The sequence below is a fragment of the Oryzias latipes genome, chromosome 7, assembly GCF_002234675.1.
Source record: "Oryzias latipes chromosome 7, ASM223467v1".
NCBI lineage: Eukaryota > Metazoa > Chordata > Actinopteri > Beloniformes > Adrianichthyidae > Oryzias > Oryzias latipes.
The window spans coordinates 730,160-752,065 of NC_019865.2; the positions used below are offsets into that span (position 1 = coordinate 730,160).

At 48.7% G+C, this 21,906-nt stretch overlaps 2 protein-coding genes across 5 annotated transcripts in view; both read left to right on the plus strand.

Moving 5' to 3' along the window:
• Positions 1 to 21,906, plus strand: part of LOC101170148 (anoctamin-7) — a 22,491-nt gene continuing 585 nt past the window's right edge. Inside the window, exons 1-22 of one of the 4 annotated variants that reach the window (XM_023956285.1) lie at positions 6 to 692; positions 1,346 to 1,463; positions 1,546 to 1,700; positions 1,785 to 1,892; positions 3,181 to 3,317; positions 3,395 to 3,452; positions 4,129 to 4,239; positions 4,307 to 4,472; positions 4,719 to 4,809; positions 5,644 to 5,740; positions 5,867 to 6,010; positions 6,147 to 6,284; positions 6,354 to 6,452; positions 6,532 to 6,634; positions 6,746 to 6,857; positions 6,931 to 6,985; positions 7,066 to 7,163; positions 7,250 to 7,386; positions 7,471 to 7,676; positions 7,756 to 7,892; positions 11,668 to 11,758; positions 11,852 to 11,983. In XM_023956285.1, the coding sequence (XP_023812053.1) occupies positions 564 to 692; positions 1,346 to 1,463; positions 1,546 to 1,700; positions 1,785 to 1,892; positions 3,181 to 3,317; positions 3,395 to 3,452; positions 4,129 to 4,239; positions 4,307 to 4,472; positions 4,719 to 4,809; positions 5,644 to 5,740; positions 5,867 to 6,010; positions 6,147 to 6,284; positions 6,354 to 6,452; positions 6,532 to 6,634; positions 6,746 to 6,857; positions 6,931 to 6,985; positions 7,066 to 7,163; positions 7,250 to 7,386; positions 7,471 to 7,676; positions 7,756 to 7,892; positions 11,668 to 11,758; positions 11,852 to 11,983 (2,622 nt within the window). In that variant the 5' untranslated portion in view covers positions 6 to 563. Of the gene's footprint in view, positions 693 to 1,345; positions 1,464 to 1,545; positions 1,701 to 1,784; positions 1,893 to 3,180; positions 3,318 to 3,394; positions 3,453 to 4,128; positions 4,240 to 4,306; positions 4,473 to 4,718; positions 4,810 to 5,643; positions 5,741 to 5,866; positions 6,011 to 6,146; positions 6,285 to 6,353; positions 6,453 to 6,531; positions 6,635 to 6,745; positions 6,858 to 6,930; positions 6,986 to 7,065; positions 7,164 to 7,249; positions 7,677 to 7,755; positions 7,893 to 11,667; positions 11,759 to 11,851; positions 11,984 to 13,995; positions 14,732 to 21,906 lie in introns of those variants that run through there. The other 3 variants (XM_023956284.1, XM_023956283.1, XM_023956286.1) reach the window with 3 other exon arrangements.
• Positions 14,850 to 21,906, plus strand: part of arhgef19 (Rho guanine nucleotide exchange factor 19) — a 15,610-nt gene continuing 8,553 nt past the window's right edge. The window contains exon 1 of the mRNA XM_004084425.4: positions 14,850 to 16,233. The gene's annotated coding sequence lies outside the window, so the exon portion shown is untranslated. The remainder of the gene's footprint in view (positions 16,234 to 21,906) is intronic.

The window sequence follows — 21,906 nt, forward strand, 5'->3', positions numbered from 1 at the left end:
TGTTTGGGACTGATGTAGATTATGAATAATCCTGAACCCATTGGATGAAGAGAGGATGAGACTCGTTTACAGACTGTTGTAAAAATGATGGTTTAAATAAAGCTTTTCTTCTTTTAAATGCTTTCTGTCAGTCATGGATCACAGCACCGCTGGATTTGATCAAGTTCCACTTTATGAACTACAAACATTTAGAATTTCTCTGCATGGATGTTCGTGTCGTTCTGGTCAGTCTTCTGCCCCTCCCTGGGTGTGGGTGGGGGTGGGGGTGGGGGGGGCAGCAGAGGTCTATCAGAGAGTTTCAGATCTCCTCACAGATGAAGCGTCTCGGTGAAGCCCGGTGCCGCATACTGGCTCCGTTACGGTATTCCTCAGCAGATGCAGTGGATCAGCTCCAGGTCTGACTGCAGAGAGAAGAAGAGGAAGAGGAGGGATGAAGAGTGCTGCTGCTGTCCTCCAAGGCACAGTATCAGCATCTTTCCTCCGCATCCATCCGTCCAGAAGAGCATCGCTCCTGTTTCCACGAAGGGTCTCCATCCTGCCGGCCATCCGGACCTCCCGCCATCATGCTGAGGAAGAGCTCGGAGCTGAAGAGAGAGGACAGGGAGGTCCTCCTGGACCTGGACGAGAGAGGGGGGGCGCAAAGCACGGACGGCTACGGGAGTCTGCACAGCGAAGCTTTCATCCCCCCCAGAGTGAGTAGCCCCCCATCTTAAGTTCCCTCTCCTCTTCATCACTCCTTCACAGCTCACTGACCTCAGAAGTTCCCGCTGAAAGCTCGATGGTTTTTCCTCATCGTGATCATCTTCTGCTGACGCGCACGCGACTTTTAAAGTCTACCTAAAGATTTTCCTTCTCTCAGATCCTCTGCAGTATGGCTCAGCTAGAACTGCACATTCGCACAGCAGCACGGCTTGAGACAGACCCCCGAGTCTCATTTAGAGCAGAAGATGAAACGGACTCACGAGGGAAGTTCTGGTTCTGGTTCGGTTCTGTTAATTCACCGTCGGTCTCATTCAGCTGCAGGACGCTTTCTGTGGTTCAGCAACATGTGTGTTTTGGGATAAAGTTGTCTTTATACAGCAGAGAGGGTCGCGCGCTTGGTGGTGGCATCCCCCCGCCCTCCCGAAAATATTCGTTACCTGTGTGGCCGCCGCGCGCCCCTGCAGCTGTCAGTATGGAGAGAAATTAGACTCAGTCGGATTTGTGTGTGCGTAATTCTTGATTTGTAATTTCTCTCCATATGTCAGTCATCCCCCTGAAAGCGTCTGAAGAGTTTCATGTTTGACTGAGAATCCCTGCAGCCTCCAGGTTTGCAGAATCTGATTCCACCTGAATGTTGTTTCAGATTTTCAGCGCAGCCGCAGATGAAGCTGAGGGCGGCAAGTTCTTTGAGGGGGGGCATCCCTGTGACCAAACTGCTCCAAAGCTCGGAAACTATTTCCGGGATGGAAAAACTAAGATCGGTGAGTTTGCTGAGGCCGCACGCGCTCCCTCCCCGTCCCCGCACACAGACCCATGACCCGTAGTGACCTGTGCTGCACGCAGACTTTGTGCTGGTGTGGGAGGTTCGATCGCGGAAGAAGCACCGGGAGCGGAGCGGCGGGGATGGCAGCAGGTCCGAGCGACGGAGAGCGCAGCTGCAGCAGTGGCGGGAGAGGTTTGCTCAGAACCTCCAGGCTGCCGGCTTACTCTTGGAAAAGGTGCGGCGGCCGATTCCGTGCGCTTTTACGCACAGAGGAGGTCTCCAGGAGCGCCTGATCCCCCACCCCCTTTTTATTCTGCAGGAGGAAACAGCCAATGAGAGAAAAACCATCCACTTTCTGAAGATCAGCGCTCCCTGGGAGGTGTTGGTGTGCTATGCAGAGGAACTCTGCCTCCGAGCTCCGCTGCAGGTCAGAACCAGGACTGAACAAGGATCGAGTACAAACATTCTGTTGAGTCAAATATCTGGAATTCAAGTTTCACGTTCTGAAGTTGGCTTCAGCTCCGATTGGCGAGGGCAAAGAAACATTCCCTGCATTTTCCACACTAAGACCACAGAACCGGGTTCAAAAACCACAGGACCTGGATTCAGTTATGCATTAGATAGTAAATGTGAAATAGGACGATTTTATGTATTTAAAATGATCAAATGATCCTATTTCCCATTTTTTATATATGATAAACTGTGTTGGATGTGTCCTTTACTATCTAAATCACAGTTTAATCCTGGTTTGAGCAGTTCAGGTCCTGCAGTTTGCGAACAGGACCCGGACTCGACGCTAAAGTTGGTTTCCTATTCATCGCCAATCAGAAGCTGTGAACTGGAGGCCAACGTCAGCGTCAGTCCAGATGTCATGACTCACATGGAAGTCTACGTCACGCGGTTAAATAAGAGCTGTCTGTCAATCTTCGTTTGAGTCCAGTAAAAAGAAAAAGAATTTTTCTGCTGGAAAATTCCAGCCTTTGAATTAGAAATTGTTTTATCATTTAGGTAACATAACCAAACTGCGGACCTTTTCATCTAAATCAGATGGTCATGCTTTCATTTCTTCTCGTTTAGATTCTTGTAATTCTCTTTTTACTTGTTTTAATAAATCTGTTCTTAACCGTCTTCAGTTAGTTCAAAACACTGCTGCAAGGCTTTAAACATTGGACAAAGGGGCAGACATCACCCCCATTTATCCTCCTTCCACTGACTCCCAATCAAGTGGCGTATTGATTTGAAAATTCTAGTTTTAACCTATAGAGCTTTAAATGGACAGACCCCAAAATACGGATCAGACTTTCCCTCTGATCCTCGGATCAAAATCTTTTAAAGATTTTTAGGACCAAATTTAAAACCAGAGGTGAGCGGTCGTTCCAGGCAACAGCCCCCAGACTCTAGAATGCCCCCCCCCCCCTCTGTCCCTTCGTGTGGCCGCCACCATCGATTCTTTCAACTGAAGACACTTTGATTCATAAATTCTTTTAGCTGACTGGTTTCATTGTTATTTTTATTCTACGTTTATTTTTCTTTAATTTAGTTTTGCTTTACATGATATTTAATTGATTGTTTTTCTGCTTTTACTGTATTGAATGTTTTTATTGTTCAGCATTTTGTGATTTTATCTGTGAAAGGCGCTATAAATAAAACTTACTTACTTAAAGTAAAGAATTCTGTAAAGAATCAGGTAGGATGGAAGGCGCATTTGTGCGCAGGCGCAGCCGCATCTGGAGCTGAACACCTCGGCCTCCGTGCTGAAGAGGTTCTGCCTTCCCAACGTCATGAAGGAGTCGGTACCGAACAGACCCGTGGATTATTACACCTGCGCCTTCCGCAAATCAAAGATGGACAGGTGAGCTCCACCCCCACCCCCCCCCGACACCTAAAACTACCCCCCCCCCCATTCTAAAGCTTCCCGTGTTTCTTTAGATTCGTTGGCTCCGACAACCGTGAGACGTATTTCAGCAACACGCAGAGGCACCGGGTTGTGAGTAGCGCATGCGCAGCAGCAGCAGCAGGTCGCGACCTTTGCATCTCATCAGGACAGATCTGTTTTTGTTTGCTTCTTCTTTTTTTCTCAAGAACTTTATTGAACACATAGAAAACTTACATAAAATCGTAAAATATAAGTAGAAGGAATACTACAATTTAGAAGGAAGCAATAAAGTAGAATAATTATCAATATGCATACATGTACATGCACGTACACATATTCATAGAGAAAAATAAAACAACAACTTCAGAGTTGGACAGTGGTACAAATGCAGGGGGGGGGGGGGGTTACAACTCAGAATATCATAAACTGTTATGACTTTAGGTGGATTGATTCATCTTATGGATTCTAAGTATAAATTGACTTTGTTATTAAAGAAGGTGAAGTTGGCGGGACATTTCTGTCATCTGTTTTTGTGTGTAAAAACGTGGCTAGACATAACACATGATACATCATACATGATACAATTATTGACACATTGTTGTGCAGTGACAGGCCAAAAATTGACAGGAAAATCTGTGATCGGTGTCCTAACAGTCAGTGTTGAAACGTAACCTAAGTCATTCTGTGGATCTTTCATCATTTCATAAAGTGTTTCTTTCACTTTTGGGGGAAAAGGAAGTTTCCTAAATTCAGAACACATCATTTTCAGGACAGGTGTTTGTTTCAGGTGTATGAGATTCTGGCCAGGACGGCGTACGGCAAACGGAAGAAGGCCGAGGTGGGCGTGGACAGGCTGGTGACGGAGGGGGCGTTCGCTGCAGCCTTCCCCCTCCATGAGGTGAAGAAGCTTCTCTGCTGAATGAGGATGCTGCTCCTCTGGCTGACGGCCTTTGGGTTCTCCTCAGGGACCTTTCCAGCTCCCAAAGCAGGAGATCCCACCTGAGGACCTGAACCAGAGGCAGGTTCTGTACTTCTACTGGGCCCGCTGGAGCAAATGGTACAAGTACCAACCTCTGGACCACATCAGGGAGTACTTTGGGGAGAAGATCGCGCTCTACTTTGCTTGGCTGGGTGCGTTTGGTTGCAGAAGCTCATCAGCAGAGAAGGGCGGGGCTTCTAAAAAACTTCTGATTTTTTAATTTATGTATAAAGCCTATCAATCATCATCAACTTTACCTAAATTCTTTATTTTTTGGGGGGGCAGATGTTTGTGGGCACAGTAACTTTCCATGTGATGTTCTCCTCAGGATGGGGGGGTGCGCTGATGGCCCCTCCTCTTTCCAGCATCACATAACGGAGCTCTCCTTCCATCCTCAGGCTTCTACACGGCTTGGCTGCTGCCGGCCGCCGTCGTGGGGACGCTGATCTTCATGTCCGGGGTCATGTCCATGGGTACCAACACGCCGGCGTGAGCGAGCACGCACTCAGCACAAACAGAAGGCTTTCCCGCCGCGTGCACGTGCCCCCACAGGGGCATTAGCAGCGCTTCTGCGCCTAATGCCCCAGCATCAGATTAGCATCGATCTACTGATGAGGAACCCAAAGGAACATCGACCGCCTCTCCACTCAGGAATGCCTCTGAATGAAAGGCCTTCAAAAACAGAAACCAGTCGGTTCCACAAAGATCTCAAACATTTAGAGATGTCTGCAACGTTCTCCCACCATGAGGAGAGCGGTTCTGATGATGGAGATGTTCCTTCAGAACCTCAGCTCAGTTTGAATCTTCACTTCCAGCTGGATCCTTTTAGGCAGAAATGCTCAAAGCAGGGCTGCACTGTGGGGTAGTGGTAAGCATCCTCACCCCCAGAGTGAGGTAGTAGTTCAAATCCTTCCTCCCACAGTCCAAAAACATGTGTCATAGATTCATTTCCATGTCCAAACTGTCCCTATATGTGTGTGTTATTGTGTGTGAGATTGTGACAGGCTGGCAGCTTGTCCAGGGATAACCCCGCCTTCACCCAACAGTAGCTGGGATAGGCTCCAGCAACCCTGAGATATCGAAAAGAAATCAGCAGGTTTAGAAAATGGATGGATGGATGGATGGATGATGGATACATGGATGGATGATGGGTGGATGATGAAAGGATGGATGGAAACTAACAGCTTTTTGGTTCTTTATGTCATGAAATGAAATAGTCTTTTCGTCAAAGCAGAACTTCTTTTTCTTATCATATCTGACTGGTTACTGTAAAACCTTTGAGCCTTGGTTTTCTCACTTTTTTGGCGTCTGTTTGTCCGTCAGTGAGGAAATCTGTCACGGCGGTTCCACTTATCGGATGTGTCCTCTCTGTAAAACATGCGAGGCTTGGAACATGTCTGACATCTGCACCATGGCCAAGGTAAGGGGGCTTCACTTCTTCAGCCAGCATCCCAGCCTGCAGGCCTGCAGACCATCACTGCTGTCTGTCTGTCTGCCTGTCTGTCTGCCTGTCTGTCTGTCTGTCTGTCTGTCTGTCTGTCTGCAGCTGGGTTACCTGTTTGACCACCCTGGTACCGTGTTCTTCAGCGTTTTCATGTCTTTCTGGGCGGTGACCTTTCTGGAGTACTGGAAGCGAAAAATGGCCACCCTGGCTCATCACTGGGACTGCATGGACTTCCACGAGGAAGAGGTCTTCCTGTCTCCTATGCTAATCTGCTGAAATGACTCTGTCATCTGCTTCTTTGGCTCCTCCCACTGCTCACAGGAAGTAGTTCTCCTCACTTATCCAGCTCCCGTTAACCTCGGGGTCGCCTCTGTCTCGTCAGGAGCGTCCTCGGCCAGAGTTTGCCGCCATGGCCCCCACCGTGGAGCAGAATCCCGTGACTGGGGTCAAAGAGCCCTACTTTCCAGAGAAGGCCCGGCTGTCGCGTATGTTCACGGGTTCCATGGTGATCATCCTCATGGTGAGTCTCATCTGCGGTGTCATGGGGGGGTCATGGTCACCCTCTGAGTGCTGCTGGTTCTGCTCCCAGCTGTGCGTGGTGATCATCTTCCTGGTGACAGTGGTGATGTGCCGCGGCATCATAAGTGTCATGATGTACCACACCGGGAGTCCCGTGCTGCGGACAGAGGTACGTCCCGGCACAGCTGGGGGGGGGTGCTGGTGTTAGAGAGGCAGAAGGCCTTCAGGCGCCGTGCTGGTCTCTGCAGGCTGCCACCATAGCCAACATCTCCAGCAGCATCGTGAACCTGGGCCTCATTCTGCTGATGGGGCAGGTCTACACGGCGTTAGCAGAGCAGCTCACTAAATGGGGTAGGAATCGAACCCCCGTGAGGGACCGTCACACCAGCCACATCAAACTCTTCTGAAGCTTCAGAGATTTCTCTGAAGGTGACTCTCCTCCAACGTCTCTTCCCGCTGCAGAGATGCACCGGACCCAAACCCAGTATGACAACGCCTTCACCTTCAAAGTCTTCATCTTCCAGTTCGTCAACTTCTACTCGTCTCCTTTCTATGTGGCTTTCTTCAAAGGAAGGTGAGACAGAAAATCCAGAAATGCTTCTGAAACTGCAGCAGGAGGTCGGTCCGTCATTTCTGTTTATGATCAGGTTTGTCGGTTATCCGACTAACTACGGGACTTTGTTTGGAATGAGGAACGAGGACGTGAGTCTGGACTCAAAGAAGTTCTCCTAGTCGTTCTATGAGGATGCTAACGTTGCTGGGTGGGTGTCCTCCTGCCACAGTGTGGACCGGGGGGCTGCCTCATCGAACTGGCTGAACAACTCTTCATCATAATGGTGGGGAAGCAGCTCATCAACAACATCCAAGAGTTCATCCTACCGTACGTGAAGCTTGCAGTCGGATGAATCCATAACATGAGCGTACGTAGAATACTGCTATCAGATCTGCATCCCTTCCTGTCTGCAGTAAAGTGAAGGCCTGGCGCCAGAGGAGAACGTTAGCCGACGTGCTGGGGGGTAAGGCCTCCTGTGAGCCTCATCGATGGGAGGAGGACTACCAGCTGGTGGAGTGTGGGGGGCTGTTTGAGGAATACCTGGAGATGGGTGATTCCATCTGCTCTCAGTGGTTTAGCACAGAAACTAGTCCTTTCGTCTGTTGTTCTGCTCAAGTCTCTTCTTGTCCTGCAGTCCTCCAGTTCGGGTTCATCACCATTTTTGTGGCTGCTTTTCCTCTCGCCCCGCTCTTCGCCCTACTCAACAACTGGGTGGAGATCCGTCTGGATGCTCACAAGTTCGTGTGCGAGTACCGGCGGCCCGTGGCAGAGCGCACCCAGAACATCGGGGTCTGGTTCAGCATTTTGGAAGGCCTGTCCCACCTGTCCGTCATCGTCAATGTGGGTACATTTCCTTCACCTTTTGGGACCTCAGATGGGGCACGGATGTAGAAATTCATCGCTGTGTTGTGCTCCTCAGGCTTTCCTGATAGCCTTCACATCAGATTTTCTACCTCGCCTGCTGTACCAGTACAAGTTTGAACGAGGTCTCCATGGATACGTCAACTTCAGCCTGGCCTTCGCTCCTCTGAACTACACCGAGCATCCCATGTGCAGGTTCAGTGTACCATCCTCTACTTCCTGAACACACCAAGAATGATCCGTGAACGTTATCAGCATGGCAAATTCGCGTGGGCCGCCTCTCCTTCGCCGCGCGGCGAAATCTCTGCTCGCTGCCTGTGTGTTCCTCCGCGTGTGGGAGGAGCTTCCAGCTAAAGCCCGATCAATGCATGGATAGGTGTCTGTGTTCACACAGACGCCGAGGGCGGTTGTCGTGTGTCCATGTCTGCGTTCATGACATCATTCAGAGACTCTACCGGTACCGTGATCTACACACCTGGTGCCCTGCATGAAAGACGGCCGCCTCCACGGTCTCTCCGTCTCTCAGCCGCTGTGAAAGCACCTTTGGTCCCAACCGCCGACTGTTGGCAGGTGAACAAAGGCCAAATCTGTACGCAGATGACCCCCGCACCAAATATCAAGCTGGTGCACCGCTCAGTGAGTCCGTAGAGAGAAAATGTTCATGCACTTTTCTTTCTACATTCATGCTGCGGCGACAGGTGATAGAGAACACGTCTGCAACACGTATGGGGAAGTTAGGGGGAAGTAGGTCAGATGCAGCCGTTTCCTACAGATTTTTTATGTTTTCAACCCCCCCCAAATCCTGCAGACGTGCACGCCCCTCGCTCCAACCTGACTCATAGAAATGAGGAAATTAGCCAATCAGAGTGTAGTTTGTGTGGACATCCTACGGGCGTCACATGGACACTTACGGATCACGTGCACACCACGTGCACAGCATTCATGGGTTCAGTAAGGAGTCAGAACTCACACCTCACTAAAGGCTAAAGTGTGGCGTAAGGACGCCGTACAACAGCTGTACGCCATTAGTGTGTGTAACTACTTATATCCTGATGAATACGTCACAAAACACTCACCGCACTCACAGCAATGGTACGTTCCATTTTCAAGACTGCAAGACAAACTTGTGCTCCTTAAGATGCAGCCGCTCCACTCTACGACCCTCCATGGACCGGGCAACCACAAAACCTGCAGAACCCCCCCCCCAAACGGGTGCATGTGGCTAAGGTTTTAAATGAACTAACTCTGAGTCTCTCAGGTTGTTTAACTGAGAACAAACAGTTATCCATAGATGCTCTGCATCCATCTGTTCTGTCCTGCAGGGACTGGAGTTTGCTTTTTCTGATTAGAGAAGTTCCCTTCTTGGTCTTCAGGAGTTTTTCTCTGCCTCTTGGCAAATTCCCACAGACGATCACGTGCTTTTCTGGGCGGAATGTGAGGAATGTCTAAAACGATGAGGGTCTGGCTGGTGGAGCTCTGCACTCATGCTTACGTTTTGTTCTCCTTTCATTCTGGTATGCTTCATCTGCTGCTGAAATACATCTACCAGTCACTGTCCGTTCATTCAAAAAGACACAATTAGTCGGGTTTTGACGCGTCCACGGCGTTCTAAAGCAGAATTTGTGTTTTGATCCCACATAAAATATTGTTCCAATGGAAGAATCTGGTTCATTAACTTATTGATAATAACAAAACTGCTTTGAAAAGAATTTAGAGAAGAACCAAAGTGTCGAGCTCAAAACATGAGGGGAAAATTATGAAGGTAAAAATGTGTCAAAAAGAACGCACTTGTAGATTTGATTTGAGAACTTGTAATATAGAATCTGAATACTTGTGCATCAAAAATCTGCATCTGTGTGTAAAAATCTTCTGCTGTGAACTGACAAATTTCCAATTGCATGTGTTCATTTAGAGTTACAACTTCAAATCTGTGATTACAACTGCTCAAATGTGCTTCTGCATGTGCTCGAATCTGCTGCCGCAAATCACAGGTGCGCTACAACTGCGCTCTGACTTCTGACACATTCCTTGCGAGAAACTTGGGTCAAAAGTGATCTGTGTCCGATAATGGGACTAGGGGGGGAGGGAGGGTAAGAGGAGGCGGAGTCAACCAATCAGAGTGCTGGATTCGGAGAACTTGGTCAAGTTAGAAAGACCTTCACAGATTCACACTTCCTGCTTCAATAACTCTTCTGATAAACGTTCGAATGTGACAGCAAGTCTCTCAATCATTTTGTATGAACACAGAGAGTGAACTAACAGAAAAACTTAGTTTTCTCCTGCATTTTAATGAGAAATGATCTCTTCGTGCTTTAAATCATAAATGCAGACATGCAGCTAGACGGCTGCGAACGGACAGGATCAGGAAGATGATTGTAGCAGGACAACAGGGCCAGGGCTATTGAGCAGCTTTATTATAAATCATATGGATAAACATTTGAAAAAAATATATTAGATTAGATAAATGCGTTCTCCGCGACGTTCCAGGCGACAGCGCGGCGGCGCGCGGCTGTGGCGGACTCAGCCCGCTGAGCAACGGCTGGCCGCTGACTGATCGAGGGCGTAGCGTGTCGCTGGTACGCGACACCGCGGCCAGACGCCGAGCTCCGCGGAGAAAAGGAGAAACGAGGATCCCACTGACCGACGGCGGAGCACGCCTGTCGCTCGCGCATACCCAGCGCTCAGCGGGCTGAGTCCGCGTTCCGGCGCGGCGGCGCGCGGCTGTGGCGGACTCCTCGCTTCTTCTTTCCTCCGCTGAGCGAGGGCGTAGACCTCGCCGTCTGTCAGCGGGATCCTTGCTTCTTATTTCCTCCGGAGCTCGGCGGCTGGCCGCTGAGCGAGGGCATATAGCGCGGTGTCACACCGCTGCCAGCTGCCGAGCTCCGCGGAGGAAGGAGAGGCCGAAGGAGAGGCCGAGGATCCCACTGGACAAGCGCAGAGCACCCGCGAGCGACAGGCGTGCTCCGCCGTCGGTCAGTGGGATCCTCGTTTCTCCTTTTCTCCGCGGAGCTCGGCGTCTGGCCGCGGTGTCGCGTACCAGCGACACGCTACGCCCTCGATCAGTCAGCGGCCAGCCGTTGCTCAGCGGGCTGAGTCCGCCACAGCCGCGCGCCGCCGCGCTGTCGCCTGGAACGTCGCGGAGAACGCATTTATCTAATCTAATATATTTTTTTCAAATGTTTATCCATATGATTTATAATAAAGCTGCTCAATAGCCCTGGCCCTGTTGTCCTGCTACAATCATCTTCCTGATCCTGTCCGTTCGCAGCCGTCTAGCTGCATGTCTGCATTTATGATTTAAAGCACGAAGAGATCATTTCTCATTAAAATGCAGGAGAAAACTAAGTTTTTCTGTTAGTTCACTCTCTGTGTTCATACAAAATGATTGAGAGACTTGCTGTCACATTCGAACGTTTATCAGAAGAGTTATTGAAGCAGGAAGTGTGAATCTGTGAAGGTCTTTCTAACTTGACCAAGTTCTCAGAATCCTGCACTCTGATTGGTTGACTCCGCCTCCTCTTACCCTCCCTCCCCCCCTAGTCCCATTATCGGACACAGATCACTTTTGACCCAAGTTTCTCGCAAGGAATGTGTCAGAAGTCAGAGCGCAGTTGTAGCGCACCTGTGATTTGCGGCAGCAGATTCGAGCACACGCAGAAGCACATTTGAGCAGTTGTAACTCTAAATGAACACATGCAATTGGAAATTTGTCAGTTCACAGCAGAAGATTTTTACACACAGATGCAGATTTTTGATGCACAAGTATTCAGATTCTATATTACAAGTTCTCAAATCAAATCTACAAGTGCGTTCTTTTTGACACATTTTTACCTTCATAGAAAATATCCGAATGGAACGTTTCTGTGGATCCTCTGTGTTCTGTGATGATGCGACCAGCAGAGGGTGCTGTTAGAAATGTTTGGTAGTCTGCTGTTTACCGCTGCTGTGTAATCATTCATCATGTTCCCAGATACAAAGCTTTCAGAGATAACGATGGAAACTATACGCTCTTCTACTGGGAGCTCCTCGCCGTGCGACTCGGCTTTATTATTGCATTCGAGGTATGACAGCAGCAGCAGCTTTGAGTTATTCTGAATGTGTCCACCTCTCTTCCACTGAGTGATGATCGCCTGATCTTCTGTGAAAACCTCCAGCACGTCGTCTTCTTTGTGCTCCGAGCCATCGACTGGATCGTCCCTGATGTGCCCGAGTCTCTGGAGTTAAAGGTGAAGAGGGAGCATTATTTGGCAAAGCAAGCTCTGGCTGAAAACCAGGAGGCCCTGCTGGTGAGTGGAGGGGCCGGCCCACCTCAGCACGCGGGAACGTGGACACGCCCACATTGGGACGCAGCACAAATGGTCAAACAGAACCATGAAAGAGCAGATCAGTTCCCCTTCAGGAGTTTAAACACATTTTATCTTTAAAATGCAGATGAGCTTAAAGCTTCAATTCAAAGAACTTTATTTGGTTGTGTCTGATGCCGGGACCCCCCCCTGGTGGGGGCAGGACAGTAACATTTAGCATCGTCACCATTATAATGTATCCATCCATCATCCATTCAGTTATCCATCTATTTATCCATCCATCCATCTGGGAGGGGGTCGCATGGCCAGCAGTCTAAGCAAAGACTGAAAAAAAAAATTAAATTCTTGAAGAAAAGAAAATGACTTGAGTGAAAAAGAGACCTTATTTTATCAAAAGTTTTTAAAAACAGGAAAATAAATGGTTACGACCATCAGATGGACTTCCTCTGCTAATCTACTAAAATGTTATTTTAATAAATGCTGTCCATGTTTAAAAAACAAACAAAAGTAACTACGGCAAGCCAGAAGTGCCAGAAATCATGGTTGTTTGATTTGATCAGTGCTGGAGTTTGGCAGGGTTTTTTTTTTTTTGGAACTTACTTTCAGATTTTGCAGTTATTAACTAGTTTAAGTTAGTTTTATTATGAGTTTAAACTATCTTTTATTTTGAAAAATCACCGGATCTTCTCGTTTCTGTCTCTTCGGTCCTAAATCCGTCCTGCGGTGAATTTAACAGAGTAGGGAAAAAAGCTTCTTTTGATGCCCCGGATGCGCCCAGCTTCCAGCTGCGCCCGCATGCCCCCGTTTTCCCCGCCCACCTGTGTTTGAGGTTTTATTTGACTGAGTCTTTCCTGAAAGGTGCTGAATGTGGTGTTTTAATGAGGTTTGTGGAATTATTTCATAGTTTTGATGGCGTTTTTGTTTCTCCTGTTGCTCTTAGTTTTTGCTTGATCTAGCAGAAAACAATTCCATTTCAAACTGACTCTTAAAATGAATATTTTATGTTTTGGAGGTTAAATGTGGAATCTGTTCTGCAGAACTGTCAAACTTAAAAGCCTCTCCTCAATGCTGGGGCACCATAGAGCCAGACATGAGGAACAACAATGACAAATATTGTGTTTAGATTACATTTAATCAGCTTCAGTGGAGTTTCCTGCAATGACGTTTGTGGTCCAGCAGGAGTCAGTATTGAGTAACACAGTGTCAATACAGTTTGGGCAATGTGCCGAACTGCTTCACGATGCCTCATCTACCCATCACTACTACAAACACATTTTGTACTTTTACACTAAACAAATTGCAAATAATCCCAAAATGTATAAACATTACCAATAATCCTACCTTTTCGCCTTCCAGCTAGATGCTAAAACAAATGATGGATTTAAACAATTATCAGTGCGTTTCTCTTGTAGCCAGAGCGTGAGTCATTACCCGTTTCTTCTGAATTGAGGCATGCGTAGAGATATCACAGAAAAACAGGAAGTACGTGAAGCCTTCACAATAAAAGTCTTCAGAACAGAAATACACATTAGAAACCTTAACAGGGTTTTTTAGGGTTCTATTACATCTTAAACATTACCTGTTATGAAACTAAAGGCATCCTCAATCAATCAAAGGAAATGTGAAACAATAATGAAAAAAACAAGTAAACTGCGTCATTTACTGAGACCAGACTTTTATATAATCAACAAAATACAAACAACACCTGAGCTGCAGCCGGCACTTCCTGACCTTTGACCCAAAGTTCAGGAAACTGACTTCCCCTTTGCACCAAACCCCAGAACTTCTTCTCTAATGTTTGTAGCCAAGTTTCCAAAGTTTCAGTCATCAGTTTAGTTCTGTGTCTGGAGACCCGAGCGACCAAAATCCATCACCGCGTTCCTGCAGGTTCCTTCAAACGCTGCATGCTCCACGTTCCCCATGTTTGTGTGGTAACTCTCTGTCTCTCTGCTCCATCCTCCTCCTCCTGTCCAAACTCAACTGCGGTCATGAAGCAAGCGACCCGCCCGCTGGATTCAGGAGTTCGGAGTCCAAAGCAGAGGAAAAATGGAGCGGCGTTGGAGGGATGAAAGACTTTGCTCAAAGGAACATCATCTTTTTCTTTGGGATGGAGTTTTTATGCACGGAAATGATGATGAAAAGGTCTGAGGACCACCAGAAATGACTTCCACCCTGATGACAGCAGGAAGAATGGAGCAAAGCCAAGGAGAACTTCAAGCTGGACTTATGCTTGGACCTCAGCTTCATGTTGTTTCCTGACATGAAGAACAACCTCTACCTGCACACAAAATCCTTATGCACGCTGCAAAGCATGAGAAGATCCTGAGGAGCTGAAAATCTCCATCAGATGTTCTCACTCGTGAATGCTCTCCTAAAAACCCTGGCAGATCTGGGACTCGCCTTGGTTCCTTTTCATCCTGAAACGTCCCAATCGTCAGCGTGACAAATGTTACAGGTGTTACAGGTGACCTGTGGTCAACGTTCTCCTGTTATCAGGCTCTGATAAAGGTGGTGAACGGCTCGCCGTCAGCAGCCTGCTGCTGCCGTCATCGGGTCATTGCTAAGCATGCAGAGTTAGAAACCATGGAAGCGTGAATAAAGTCAACTCTGGACCTTTAAATGACATTTCTTCTGCTCCTCAGAGTGATCTTCTAACATGATGAAGACAATCTGGGAGAAGCTGTGTGCTGTGCTGCAGGGTTGAACTTTAATACAAATGTTTCCACCTTCTCCCTTTTTTATAGCAAACTGATTTATTAGGAGTCCTCTCAGACAGGTGATGTTAATGATTTCTCACTCGATCCTCCGGCAACTCCTGACTTACATTTCATCTCATCTTCCCTCCCTCCTCCGCTTTACCCCTGCCAGCCTTCTTCCTCTCCTTTTTCCTCCTTCTGTCTCTTCTCTTTTTTTTTTTTCTGCTACCATTTTCCTGCGGTCCTTCGCCCAGCGTTGCTCACTGCCGGTCAGGTTCATCGCTGGGTTGTTGTGATTGCTGTAGCCTGCAGGAGAGCGGAGTCCGTACATGTCGGCGTGCGCAGGCACGCAGCGCAGGCGGACACCCGCCGGTTCATTCAGCAGCTGCTCCTGTGAGGATGCAGACAGGAGAGCTGCAGAACTCCACGTCATCCTGGAAAATTCACATGCTGGGGGGACATGACAGTATTCCCAACAGACCCCAGCCTGCAGTTAAATGCAGTTAACTGCATTTAGTTGCATTTAACAGTTTTAAAGGTTTGACATTCAGGCTTTGGATCTTCCCGTGCATTTTGGATCAGAGGATAAAGATCACTTGATCTAGGAAGACATGAAAACACTCAGAACCTCCATCAGCAGTTTAATCACCATAATAAAACAGAGCATTCATCAGATCCTTACAGAGCTATGCAGACTCGTCTCCAGAGTCAAGCTGCCATCTTCTTTTCATGTTTGACGAGGGAACACGCCCAGGTAACGACGAAGAACCAAAGGAGATCCTGGTTGAAGCAAGCCTTGGCAGCTTCTGTCTGTCACCGTCTCAGGGTTTGGCAAAAGCAGCCGGGCGTGCACACAATGCCAGCCAGGCGCTGTGCAGGGAAAGAACCCACTTCCATTGTTCCACACAGACGGGCATGCAAATGTGCAACTTTTCCCACGCAGAGATTAAAAGCAGAGTCTTTCTGGGGAATGCATGTCTCAAACTTTAAGGTGGACCAACTGAGGACTTCCTTTATGCAGGAACTCATTTTGCTGGTTCCTTTACTCATTTCTGTTCTGGATCAGAGTTACAGTTTTCTGTTCTTGTCTGAATCAGAGCAGGTGCTGAAATCAGACACTAAACAGCTATTAGCAGAAGGCTGAAAGAAGGGGAGGAGAATAGGAGGAAAACAGGAGAGCTCTTCTCCAACAGTAGCAGAGGGAGGGAGGAGGAAAAACAGGCCAGAGGGAAGGCAGAGCAGGGCAGCTTACAGGATCTGCACTGTAAGCAACTCTGTCAGCAGCAAGTGGTGGCAGCGCCTCCACTCAACCTGGGTTTGTTTTACCGAGAGACAAGAAGGAGCGTCTTAGAGCAGCAGAACGGAGCCCAGGAGCAGCGACCCAAAGGTTTGAGCGTGGGGGGGGGGAGAAGCCGGGAGGAACACCAGGCGGGAATGGATAGCAGAGGGACTCGGTCTGAGTCTGGGATGGCCGGGATTCAAACGCTGCTGCTGGCCACCGTCCAGCACCCACACTAGGCTGCAAGCGCCACAGAGGTAAGGAGCAAATGGAGCAGAAGCTGCAGCTCTGAAACAACAAGTCCTGCTTTTACGTCTGCATGCACATTCCTTCATCTGCAGCAGTCCTGCTGCTGCTGGCAGTGAACGCTGAGGCTGCACTCTGTGCGGCATCAGACGCATCACATGCAGCGTTCATTTGAAAAGGGAAAAGTTTCATGCTTTCATGGCAGGAAGAAGCTAAGCGTTTGTCCAGGAGCTGCAGGTGAGATTATTCATGCATTCCCTCTGGAGACGCAGGTTCCTGCATTGCTAATGTTTCCTGCAGCTCCTTAGGCAGAAAGCCTTGAATGTGATGCTTACAGTGCAGCAGGCGGGTGTTGCAGAGCAGGGCAGGTAGGTGCATGTCTGGAATATGTTAGAGGGGTAGTTAAAACTGTACCTGGCTGCATGGTGGCGGCGTAGCTCACTCGCTCCCTCCCCTCGGTGGGAGTTTAGCTTCTTCAGTGTTTCCATGCAGCAGTGACTGTGAAGAGATGAGGGACTTGAACATCTTCATTCATTCATTTGCTGCTGGTTTCCATCTGAAGGCTTTTCCTCTGAGGGCGAGCTGAGGTCGCTCCAGAGCCCGGCGACTACGTCTGCTGTCATGCGGGATGACGGACGGCTGCTGTCCATGTCTGGTTGGACACATTTTGTCGGGTGAACAAAATGAAAGTTGTTATCTGCTGTCGGTCTGAACAGTCTGTCTTTCAGCTGCTTTACTGCCTTTTATTGCAGCCGCTCGGTTCTCTGCAGCGCAGACGTCTCCAAAGGTTTCTTTCATTCATTTGGCAGCAGCTGCCCCCCATAAAGCATGCAGAGCACCTTCACCTGCACTGCACAGTGCATGTGAGGGCACCAGTGTGTGCGGCGGCAGCGCGTTCCACACATGCAGCCGGGGATGCTCCAGTCCGTGTACGCTCTCATGCACGCTCTCATGCACGCTCTCATGCATGGAGACGACGTCCTGTTCTCCGTAAACCGGGTTCAGATGTTTCTCTTGGAACTTCCCCTCATGCAGAGACGGACTAACACTCCTGAACCAGACTACCCCCCCTGCACTCTACTGAATGAACTCCTTTTGATTTCTACAGAGGACATTTGTTGAATGTAAAGTGGTGTGACCCTGGGAATTGTAGTTTTTGGTGGATTTCAAAAACATGTTTTTCCTCTGGTGGTCTGGAGGATGCAGGAACTCCTCTTTTGGCTGGTGGTCCTGACAGCCGCCATCTCTTTGTCTGACCTCCTCAGGTAAGCAGTCGGTCTCAGAGGAATGAGCGGCGAGTTATCCGGGGAATGTGGGAAAGTATCCGTGTCGGGGGGGCTGGCCTGCGGTCCAGCTGGACATGAACTTGCACAGAAAGCTGGGCTGTCACAGAGACCACCCGCTAAGTTTACCTGCTGAAGGTCCACGCCTGCTGCTGAAGACCCTTTCCCTGCAGATCCCTGCAGGCCGCCGTGCACGCGCTCACTCGCTCTGCAGCCGTTTGCCAGAGAATGTTTGGCTTTTGCAAAATGAAAACAGAGAAATGTAAAAAGGGATGCCTGTGGCTAAATGTGCTGAGAGCGGAACACCTGTCTGCTGCTGCAGCCCTCAGGTGAGTTCACCTGGTGAGCACAGGCTGTGCTTCACCTTCACGCTCCTGCAGGAGAATGAGATTCTTTGTCTCAGAGCCTGAAGAACATTTCAAGTGAAATTGTGTGGCTCTTTGTTCTCAAGTGAAAAAGGAAAACCTCTCAAACCAGGTGTTGCTCTCATGACCCCCCCAACGCCGTCTGCGGCTTCCTGTCCAATCATCACTGATCCGGGGGGGGGGGCAGGTATTTGAACTGCAAACCAGCCAACTCTGCATGGTCAGTCCTGGTTAGGCCTGTTCCACTCCTGCCTGATCAGGTTTCATAACAACGGAGGACTTGTCCGTGCGCGTCCACGTCATTAAACCGAGCGGAGGGGGCCGGGAGGGAGGAGGTGCCGTTAGGAAACACGTCTGAGACGAGCGAAAGACACGCGTCAGACGTTCTACGTGAAGCCGGTCCAACTCTGGAGAACGCAGAAGGTTCTGATGGACAGGTGGAAAACAACCAATCTCCTCTCTAAAGGTCCAGATCAAACGGGACAAATCCTTCCATTAATCGAGTTCCACACCTGGTTCCAAACCTGATTTTACACCTGGTTCCAAACCTGATTTTACACCTGGTTCCAAACCTGATTTTACACCTGGTTCCAAACCTGATTTTACACCTGGTTCCAAACCTGATTTTACACCTGGTTCCAAACCTGATTTTACACCAGGTTCCACATCTTCTGAGTGAGAAGCACGAGTGGATGGGCTCCTCGTGGTTCCGTATCTTCATGTTAGGAGACCAGAGCAGAACTGAGCGTGTTGTTGTCGTCAGCTGCAGGTTTGGGTGCAGAAGCATCACACGCAGCAGTTACAGCGTCATGCAGAACAGCTGCTCCAGTTCAGCAAACATCCATTAGAACCCAAAACGGTGTTGAGACTGTTTTCAGCCGCTATGCAGGAGGAAACGTCACTTCTCCCATCATCTTCTGATCTGTTTCCAAAGCGTTCCCAGTCGTCTTTTCATCATGATGATGCTGTTTTTAGTTAAAATCCAAAAACCGGTGTCGTTTTCTACAACATAGTTTCTGCAGAGCGGCAGGAGTTCATTAGAAATTCATCTCTGAGTTGTGGGCGGGTCCACTGTAGTGAGCAACCCCGCCCCCTTCTTCTTCCCTGCTGCTGTTTGGAGCAGGGAGCTTGTGGCCCCGCCCAGCATACTTTCCATGTCACAAACTGCTTTTTCCTGATTCACGATTTGAATAAAACATCATTTTCATGGGAGCGGGTCCGTAAACAAAAGTCTAAGGCATCTCTGACGACTGACCTTCATTCAAGGCTCAGCGCTGTGCTCCTGTGATGTCACGACCTTCAGAAACTCCTTACTCTCTGTCATCTGAAGACTCTTCAGTTTGATGAAGGTCATTCCGAAGGTTTTCAGGATGATGCGGGTCGTGGAAAAGCTTTATTGACACAAACGTCAGAAGTTCAGAACATTGTAGAGTGAATCTGGTCCAAAGAGCAAAAACATTATCGTCTGATTTTTGGGGACATTGTGTTTGTTGTTTGACTGAAATCCGGTTTTGGTGAGACGATGGAGAACAAACGTGAGGATCTTTATTCTTCACCCAGGATTTTCAACATTCGTCTTTTGGTTCAAACAACCGTGCTGCTTCCCAAAAGCACTGGGAGAATCTGAGTGTTTGCTCTCAGCCCTTTTCTGTCAGAAGGTACTGATTAAGAGATTTTCTGGGTTTACCAGCTGCTGGATCCTTGACTCTCCATCAAACTCTGCCGTTCTGTGAGTTATGGCAAAGCAGCATAATTAGAGCGGGTTATTTCCACGAGGTTTGTCAATAGTTCCTTTGTATCCGTGCTATCCTGGGTGTGTGATTCTTGGGTATCAGCTTATCTAGCTGCAGTTGTTGGGCTGAAAGGCGAGACGCCGATGGGGGGAGGTTAAAGGCCCCACGTTTTTTGGCGTTTACTTGTGAGACGGTTTTCTGTAAAGGCCTGTTTCTGTTAGCAGGAGTCCGGCTGGATGTGGCCCTGGGTGGTGGACTCATCCGGGTGGAGGTTGTGTTTGTGCGACTGTGAGGCCGTGCTCACTCATGGCGTCCCTGAAGGCCGGCTGTAAACCGTCTGACAATGGAGGATGAAGGATGCAGTTTTTATCCATAGCTTAACGTAAGGATTGTGACACCTTTGCTGGCAGGTTGGGAGCAACGGATCACTTTCCAGCAGTGACACAAACTGGTTTTTCCAACAGGGAGGTTTTTCCAGAAGTGGCGCCCGCTGATGTCACGTCTTGTCTGCAGACAATGCGGGGCTGTTTGGTCTGCTGCCGGGCAATTAGTGGTCTGATGTGATGGAGTTACGCTGCAGCCTCACACGTACACGTGAGCCGGTGACACCACACTGTCAGGACCCCCCCCCCGACCGCTCGCGCCACAGAAGCCCGTTACTCATCAGCAGTGATGCGGACCACTGAAAGAACCCCAAAGGCTTCTGTAACATGACTGTAGAAGAGGAATGTTCTGAAAACCTCTGCAGGGGTTCGGATCGGGCTCAGTCAGCCGCCTGTTGAAAGCAGCTGTTTTTGACCCCTTGGGCCTTTCCGATTAGACAAACGCTTCAGAAATCACGGCGGGCCGGAACCTATGTCCAGTTCTGCTTGGGGTGACAAACGAGAAGATCTATCTGTTCTGCTTCAATTCTGCAGCTTTTTCATTTTGTTGAACAAATGTTTTTGCATTTGTTTTGATGAACAGAAAGAAAAGTGTTTGGAGGTTTTTGCACCCTTGAAAATTCTGCAGCAGTTTCTGAATCTGCATGAAAGGTCTGTTCAGAACTGGAACAGCTCTCTGCGTTTTTTTATTTTCTGCATCAGCGGCAGTTTGGGTTTCATTCTCAGAAACGTCCATGGACCAAACTCCCACTGAAGTCTATTTTCTGGTTCCATTTTCACTCCAAAGTTTGACGGTTGTTCTCCCGGATTTGCTGTTGTCCGTAACGTTTCTTGGTTCTGATTTCACAGTTTTCAACAAACGCAGACATTTCTGAGCCGCTTCATTCGGCATTCAGGTTGGAGAAAAACTTCAGAGGGAAGCAAAAGTCAGATGAAGGTGGTGAACATCTGGACCGTCTGATGCTTCTGTTTCCGGTTCATGTCAGAGAGCTGAAGTAGAGACCGGGGAATGATGTGAAACACTGACCGCCTCAGCGATTCACAGACGGATAAAAGGAAATGAACTAAAATGAACTAAACTCCTGTTTAAGGCGCCGCCTTTGGTTTGAAACGGCGAATCCGGTGTCTCTGTATGTGACTCCCGAAGGCCCGCTTGGCTGTCTGCTCCGTCCACCTCAAATATGGATCGTTCAGGTTTTTGGATGAGTTCCTTCGGTCCGATCAAATGAAACCACATCGACGTCCTTTGCACCAAAATCAGACCACAAAATCCAAACCATGTGACTTCAGACGATCTTCAGATCTGTGTAAGAAAGAGATAGTTCCCTCCGTCAGTGAAGCACTCAAACATGAGGAAAACGAGCCATGGCTGCTCTAAAATCCATCATTCACTCCTCTAATCAATCTATATGTTAACAGCCCCCCCCCCCCCCCCACCACCACCACCACTCCACTTCATGGTGCATCAGACAGGATTTGGGGCAGAATTGTGCTTCACTGATTCACAGATCCATCCAAGGATTATTGTGAGACCTTGATAAGGAAAAGTATGGCAATTAAAAACGCCCTTTATCTGTCTTCTGCCGGCGTGCCGTTCTCCGGTTTCCACGAGCAGACATGGCGTCTTGGAGCAGCCTAGTGAAATTACAGGGAGAAAGTCTTTAACCATGACAGCCTGCTCTGACGAGACTAATGACTCGTCTCTGGAAGGAGGGCCGTTTTAATACAGTGATGAAACGGCGTCTGCGAGGAGCCGATGTCTTCATGTTTGTTAAACGTCACGTCCTGGAGGCTCCTGATCAAACAAGCACACGCTAATTTTCCACATAGATTCCTGGGATTAAGCTGCTGGTGGGGGATTACCCGAACAATCATTCATTAGGATTTTCACCCAATCATGGCAGCAGATTTATTTGCATC